General features: G+C 39.6%; 1 protein-coding gene across 1 annotated transcript; it reads left to right on the top strand.

Moving 5' to 3' along the window:
• Nucleotides 1-2,860: 2,860 nt before the first annotated feature.
• Nucleotides 2,861-8,122, top strand: LOC139884550 (uncharacterized). The gene is made up of 2 exons (XM_071868564.1): nt 2,861-3,016; nt 7,661-8,122. Exons 1-2 carry the CDS (start codon nt 2,861-2,863, stop codon nt 8,120-8,122), a joined length of 618 nt encoding a protein of 205 aa, XP_071724665.1.
• Nucleotides 8,123-8,563: the final 441 nt, after the last annotated feature.

The raw sequence follows: 8,563 nt of genomic DNA, 5'->3' as shown, positions 1-8,563 counted from the left end.
CCCCAAACATTACTAATAATTTTTTAACAAAATCGATACAACAAAATCTCAATAAGAATACCGGATAGCAATTCTAGCGTTTCTCCAAAAATTCCTAAAAATAACAATTAAAATAAATGGCTGTAATTTTTTGAAAGAAAATTGACAAAAGTAAAGAATATATGAGACAAAAAAAATGAATTTATAGCAGTCTTTTAGAATTATTTTGAATAGATACTTTCTCCAAAGACATTTTGGGAATTCCAATTAAATAATAATAATTCTGAATTTTATAACTTCTACCTCTTAAAGATTGCAAGATGCCGAATAACCTTTAGGAGTCAAATTCAAAATTAATTAAAAAGAATGGTAACCCAATTGTAAAGTGCACCTAATTATTGCATACCAGCGTGTGGGCATTGTAAGGTCCAGCCCACTGAACCCATTGTTTCCACTTCTAAGAGTTGGAGGCTTTCACACTTGTATATTGACACACACACTTCTAATTATTCCATGTGGGAGAATAAACTTTCAAGTTTGTTTTACAAATAAATTACCAACAAGATCCACAATGGACAGCCAACAAGAGGTCGCCAGGACACCAAAATCTTGCAACTGCAGGCAGCCATCACCATGATAGCATTGCCTCATCTTACGTTGCCTCGTCTGATGTTGCCGCCCTTCCCCTTTTCTGTGTGCCGTCATCACCCTCGTCTCCCTCTATGAACGCTCTCTCCACCATCTCTTCCGCGCGCATCTCTCTCCCTGCCCATCAGCCATCGTCATATCAAGAACGAAATAGTGGCGACCACAAGCGTCAAATCTTGACATGCTTATGCTTGATTTGAGCCTTAGATCTCGCATCTAGGGCATGGATCAACCTCCATCCTAAATGAAAATGTCTTTAGTCATGGTTTGGTTAGTGTCACATGAGATTCACGTGCCTCTCCGTCGGCAAAGAATTGATTAGCGGGTGAGTTGTGGGTGATTAAAGACTAAGTTGCTTACTTATGGACTTTATTTGAAATGAAGTTTATTTTAGAGAACCTTTTGAGAAAATGTTCTATTTCAAGGGCTATTTGAATAAAATTAACCGAGTCCTTGGAGAATCTTTGACAAAGTAGATCAATTACGTGGTTTCCATCTCATCACTGATATAATTCGTATATTTAAAGTTAATGCGGTCCAATCCTCACTCAAATAAAAAAATTTAAGGTGGAAATTAAGCCAAGTGTCGTTGTAAAGTTGGCCTCAAGAGATATTATCTATATTTGGTGTATCTTTTAGTACATGACAGATGTGACTCCCGCCAAATTCGGACTAGGAAGTGACTCCTACCAAATTCGGACTAGGAAGTGACTAATTAAAGTGGGGACAAACACAAATGATGGACCAGGACAATGACAGCAGCGACCCTGGAATGCTCCCAAAAGGTGATCACTCTCTGACGTCTGTCTGAAGTCTTCCTGAGTGAACATCAGACGTTTCCAGAGAATTTCTCAGCGTCTCTTTCCGTTCTCAATAGAGCTTTTTCTATGCACCAGATAATATTTCTGAGTTTCGAGAGAACGAGAGTACGCATGATGTATCTAGGTGCATCCATACGTACTCTGTACTTCTGCATATTGAACTGCAAGCTTTTTCTGTGCATGCTAACCAAATTTTGGTCTGAGATAGTCTCCTGTGAATTGTGATATTCCATGTCGAAAGTAGTCGGGACACAATTCTTCGACCCCATATGCACTTGATCATTTACTTGCAATACTTCCTGTTAAGACGGCCAAAAAAAATTGAAAGACCTACACCAGTTCACGGAAATGTTGAGAGAAATGGCCCTTGCGATTCTCACCAGATTGAACTTTTAACAGAAACTATAACACCACCCCTATCTTTTTGAATGACCTGTTAAAAAACCCCGGTACAGAGACAGAAATTCGCAGATGCAAAACCAAGAGAAAAGTAGAAGGTTTTATTACAACGGCACATGCATTTCTGAAATCTTACAATGATCTGTTGTTCATATGGAGCTTTTCCTTAGGCCTCGTTGCTCGTGAAGATGAAGATGGCGAAGAGGAAGAAACGTTTGATTTCTCGAACTTGTCCTTATCCTCATTGAAAGCCTAGCTAAAGGCCTCTTGAATTTCTGCAAACCTTCTCCTCTTTAGAAGTTGTTCTTCCGGACTGCCAATGTCAAGGCATGCCGGCCAAGGACAATCATTGGCATCCATAATCTTATTGAGTACATTGGACCATCGGGGGAAGGAGTGTTTGCCGAGTTCCACTGTTCAAATGAAGGTAGCAATCAGGCAAACATAATCCCCACTTCTACATTGAAGATGCATGTTATTTGTCCTATGAGAAAACTCTGCTGGTGGTAGTGAATTACTTGCAAGTCAAAGTGTCTTGGTTCCCAAAACCCTACATTATCTTATGTTATCATGAAGTGACAAATTCTCAAAAGGTAAAAATTCCTCGAGCTGGTGTCACGTTTATCATACAAGAAGATAAAGCCAAAACTTTAATTAGAGATTAATCAACTAGCCAACATAAATAAAATACTCTTCCTGTTTGCAGAAAAAGTTCGATACACCTTGCACCAAACTGTTGTCTGGCTCTAGCCAATGTTCGTAACCGAGAATTGCTCTATATGCTAAACAAACGTACTTAGGTTGCGTTTGGTTGGATTTTTGGGGAAAACCTTTAGGAAAATGCAAAGAACTTTAAATTAAAGTGGTTTTCCAAAATGCAAATTGTGTTTGTTGAATCATAATTTAAAAGTCAATTGTGAAGTACTTTTGAGTTAAGTTGTGTTTGGAAAAATTATACTCATACAAAGCACTTTAGTTATTAAAAAAAAAAAAAGTTGCCCCTAATAGACTAGATGGCCGTTGACGAACCAGATCAGTCGTCGGTGGATCGTCGGCGACCGTCGTATGCCCCCGGGGACCACTGGCAAAGGTTGACTCAGGCGACCCCAGCGAGGGCCACTTGGGTCGAGCAAACCCAGGCAACCCTTGCTGACACAACCCTCGCAGAGGTCGCTCAACTCCGACGAAGGGCAGCTAGGTCATGCGACCCACACAACCCTTGCTGACACAACCCTTGCAGAGGTCGCTCAACTCCGATGAAGGGCAGCTAGGTCATGCGACCCACACAACCCCTTGCCGGGGTCAAGTGACCCTGGCAAGAGCCAGCTGGGTGGCACTCACTCGACCTCGACGAGGGCTAGGTGGGTCATGCAAACCTAGGCCCTCACCGGCGTGCGATCGCTTGACCCTGACGAGGGCCAGTCGGGTCGCCCGACACTAGGCAGCCCTCGCCAGTGTCCCACGACCATCGAGGGCTATCTGCTGTCTGGATTAGGTGACCTTAGTTGGTCTCGTGAAGGTCGAATGACCCAAAAGGCACTCGCCTAGATCGCGCGACCCCCCGGCGACGGTTGCGCAACCGCTGACGACGGTCGTTTGGGTCGCCAGCAATGTCACCGGCCTCTCTTTAGCCCATGGCCAAACCCTCGTAGTCATAGCAAACACGCCGGCCAGCCCTAGGGAGAAGAAGATGATCAACAAGGGCAACATCGGAAAATAAAATAAAAAATCAGCGAGGATAAAATCGGAAGAAATTTTTTTACTTCCCCTACCTTTCGAGAAGGCTGAAAGCCCAAGGCAGCCTAGGACTTACCTTGGGCTTTCAACTTTTCAAAGGCAAACTTTATCTCAAGTTGGGTTTAAAATTTTTTACCAAACACCCCAACATTAGCCCAAAGATCCTTAGACGCCTAATGTCCCTTCCCAAAGCTAGTACCAAACGCAACCTTAGTTTTGAACTCAAAGGAACCCATGATCTGCACAGTGATATTTTTAGGGAAAAACTACAAAATACCTCAAACTATAACACATTTACCTAATTTTTTGGTGTAATACCAAAAACCTCAAGTTTGTATCCGAGCAACACATTTATCTTTTATTAGGGTTATGTTAAAAATCTGACATGGATCCAATGTGCATTCTTAGTGCTTTTCAAGGACAAGAGGCACCCACGCAAGCACCACACCATAAAAAGATTAAAAATAAGAAAAAAAAGAAAAAGAAAATTTGAAGTTAGTATTCATCGTCCTCAAGCTCGGGATTGCTTGGCCAAAGCTCTCTGGCGCATGTTCATTGCTGCCCCCTGCCACCTAGACCTCTGGCGGCGTTCATCGGCCCCTGCTTGACCACCCGCCGGAGATCCGACTCGAAGCTACCTATGGAAATTCGTGACTCATTTCCAACTGGTTCAAGAAATAAAAAGATGAAAATGAAAGAGAAAAAGTCGAAGGTGTCACCCTTCTTCTAAAGGAAGCCATCAGGATTGAGATGGAAGTGCAGAAGGAACGTATGGTCTCTGATCGAAAGGATCCCATTAGAGAACCTGAAATTGTTGTGGCTCCCAGTCAAAGCATATAAAGCAGAAAATCTTCCGAACCTTAACAGGCCTCTTTGACATAAAAGCTTGTGGAACTTGTTCAAGAGGAAGTAAAAAAACATACTTTCCTCCATGAAGCAAACCCTTAGGCCAAGCTTCAAGCTCGAGTGGCCACGGCAGCCGTGAGCTTAAAAGTTAGATTAAACCTCAAAGCTCGCAGCCGTCATGGCTAGATCTGGCAAGTGGTCAAGCAAGGGCTGGCGAATGCTTAGTTACATTTGGCTACCCAACATGTTGTTCCTACATTAGTCCTTGCCAAATGATAAGGAATTTTTTATACACAGATTATAAAAGAATATGGTTAATACCATAAAAAAAATCCTAAAAATGATAAATTCATGTCACATTTATTCCAATCTAATTTTCCGAATTCATAAAGATGCATTTAGAGTATGTGTACAAGATCCCCTATCATTTTTTTTTTTCCTAAAAAAGGGGATAAACTAGTTCTGTTCAAAACATCACAAGAGCAGAGATAAGGTTTTGTAGGATTATTGTCCTCGGAAAAGGACTAGCCGCAACAAGCCTAAAATTCAAGTCCCTGGCTTAAGATGTTCCACCAAGTAGACAAAATTAAAGCGAAGAAGACGCAAGGATGAAATTTTTTCTGAGAAACTTCTAGTTATCTTGTCAGTTGCACCAATTTTGGAAAAGGCTAACTTGCAAAGAATTGTTTCTAATGAAGTAACTTATGTTAAAATTTAGGGAAAAAGCTACAAAACACTCCAAACTTTAGCCACCATGACACATTTATCCTAAACTATTAAACCCAAAACTTGTACTCCTACGACATATTTATCCCAAACTTTTTTATGTGACGCCAAAGTTTTCGGATAAATATATCACACATATAATTTTGGGGTTTTTGGTGTCACAAGAAGAAATTTGAGTTAAATGTATCACATTATATAAGTTTGTGATAAATGTGTCACATAAGTATAAGTTTGAGATCTTTTTGTGTCACAAAAAGAAAAAGAAAATTGGAGTAAATGTCTTACAGTTGGCATAGTGTAGAGTTTTTGGTGACTTCTACCTTAAAATCTATCAATTTTCTCCCTTCCAAAGTGGATTTTTTTAATATAAAAATTAATTTGGGAAAGATGTGGTACTTGTTTATCAATTTGAGATTTTCTCCATGTTGTGCAGAAGAACACCCTAACTAGATGAAAAAGAAAACAAAAATAATTAAGAACACGGAGATTTACATGGTTCGGCGAAAGATCCGCCTACGTCCACAGGAGAGAGAGAGAGACGATTTCTTATTTGAGCGTATGTAAAGAGTACAGGGTACAATGCTGAAATAAATAGATCTTTAGATCCCCACTTTCCTAAACCTAGTAGGAAAGGAATTCCACCATAAAGATATTATCAAATTTGAAACCCAAATCTAGGAAATATATTAGGAAACAAATAGTTCAAAATCTTCAAGCCTTCCTAGATTTCCCGATTGAATTATGTGGAATTCAAGACAACATCAGCACTCCGGCACGAAAATTAATTTGGGTAAGTGTGGCATCCCAATACTTTTAGATGCATGCCGTCGCGAGGAGATTTGCTATCCGTGGCCATGACCCGATAGATGGGCCGATTCTTGAACCCAAATCTCACTTAATGGATCTGAACCACCATTCTTTTTCTCCTCTCTTCGCTTCACTCGCAAAGCTAACCGAGTGCAATCACTGTCGCTCTTTTGGGTGAAGTCAAGGCGCAATCAGGGTTTTGGGGTTTATGATTTTCGCCTTTTTTTTTTAACTTTTTTCAACTTGCAATTTTATTAGAGTTCTTATAATGAATTTAGTTGCTGAGCAACTAAATAAATAGACCAATATTTACAATTTTCCAACTCATAATTATTTTCATGTTATGCTTGACTAATATATACAATTCAAAACACTCTTCTTTTAGCGTCAAATTAGGTTTTGAGGCTGGAAATGCATCCATAACTATCAAAGCAACAATCTCAGTAGAATATGGATATTGTGGAAACCGTCCATTATTAGCTTGACTATGATGGAAGTTTTCAATCAAGTCATACACTTCCTTGTTGAGAATCCAGGAGATGACCCATTTCTCCTTTCTGCAATTCATGGATGCATTACTTTGTGTCTGAACATTAACACATTCTCTACTGATAATAAATAAAATGTGCATTGGCTACTAATAGGTGATTTCAGTGAAACGAGAGATACAAATGAACGAATCGAATCTAATATTTGATGGACTTTTGAAATAAATGAGCTAGACACTACGATTGAGGAGTTTACGCTCATCGAGCCTCATTCCACAGGCCTTTTTTTCACATGGTTATATAAAAGGTTCAATGATGATCATAGAGCGAGCAAGATTGACAGGGTCTTCATTAAATGCAAATTGGCAACACACAGGTACACTTATTATTTGGTAGAATTTTTGCTACCAGGTGTTTAAAATCATCCCTCCTGCTTGATATGTCTCAACACTACTCTGGGAGAAGGAACCCACCTTTTAGATTCTTCAATTTTTGGACCGAAATTAGAGGATTCAAAATGTTTATTTTGGTGAAGGAGCTCGAAGCATTGAAACAACAACTCAATTATCTTAATAAATCTCAATTTGGCGACTTGTGCATGAAGGTCAAGAAAGCCGGGGAGAACCTACAATGGTAACAACAAGTTCTTGCATTGGACTGTTACAATATGAGCACTCAGGAGGAAGAAAAGGCACAATTGGAGCAACTACTCACCCTTAGCAAACATGAAGAATTTCTCCTAAAGAAAAAAAATTAGAAATCTATGGCTTAAGGAGATGGACAACGACAACTAGATTTCTTTGCCTCCATGATGAGTAATAGTGCCCAGAACAGAATTACTCAACTCTCACTTGATGATGGAACTATTATCACAAATGAGGGGGCTCTTAGGGATACAATTGTCTCCTATTACTATCGCATACTTGGCAACTCTTGACACATTCATATCCCTTATAAGCGGTATGCCTCCTTATTCCTGGAAGATGTAAGTGACCTCATAGCTTCACCAAGCTTTCAAAAAGCTGGGATCCTCAGAGTTCCGAAAGGCATCAACAACTTCAAAGCTATAGGTCCATATGGATATAACAATTTATTCTACAAAAAAGCCTGGCCCATCATAGGATGACATAGAGGATGCTATAATGGACTTCTCCGCCTCAAGGAGGATGTTGAACTATATATTCTACTATGATATCCCTTGTGTTGAAGGTCCTGAATCCATCTCGCATGGAAGATTTTAGACTCATCTCATGTTGCAATGTCTTATATAAGATCATATTGAAGCTACTTATAGACATAATCAACTATATCATTCTTTCGGTTGTTGGCCTCAACCAAACTGCTTTCATCTTGAGTCAACAAATTTTGAAGCACATTCTACTTTGCCAGGAGCTCCTTCACAACTACCATAAGGGCAACAAAGGTAAACGTGTGGCAATAATTGAACTCATGAAAGCTTTTCACATGGTAAAATGGGAGGTAATACTCGGGGTTCTAAGAGCTATCAATTCACCATGGCACTTGATTGATTTGATTGCTCCATACGTTACTACACTGAGGTTTTCAATAAGCCTCAATGGCGAACAAGTTGGCTATTTTGCTAGTACCAATGGACTATGGCCAGGCAACGGACTCTCCTTATTTGTTTGTCTTAATTATGGAGATTCTTAACAGATTTATCATTGAGAAAGTGGTCGTATCTTCTTTCAAGTATCATTGGCACTACAAACAAGAAAAATCACTCACTTTTGCTTTGACGATGATTTGTTTCATCTTGCTCATGGGGATGTCGATTCTATTATTTGCCTTGTCAAAACACTTGATGAATTTGCATATCTCATAAGACTACATTTTTACCGAGATAAATGCCAAATCTTTTTCTCTAGTTTGGCCAAGGTAAAATAGGGTATTATATTGGATCACACACCTTTCCTCACAAGTACCCTTTCTGTTAGATACCTTGGTGTTCCTCTTGTCACAAGGCAACTGACGCACACAAATTGCAAGAGTATGACTGATAAAATTTTCAAAAGAATAGAAGGCTAGGGCATGCAACATATTAGCTATCATGGTCATCTGTAGTTGACCATCAATACTTATTTTCATATGTAC

This window comes from Rutidosis leptorrhynchoides, unplaced genomic scaffold (assembly GCF_046630445.1).
Source record: "Rutidosis leptorrhynchoides isolate AG116_Rl617_1_P2 unplaced genomic scaffold, CSIRO_AGI_Rlap_v1 contig567, whole genome shotgun sequence".
NCBI lineage: Eukaryota > Viridiplantae > Streptophyta > Magnoliopsida > Asterales > Asteraceae > Rutidosis > Rutidosis leptorrhynchoides.
This window is presented reverse-complemented; position numbering and strand designations above follow the sequence as displayed.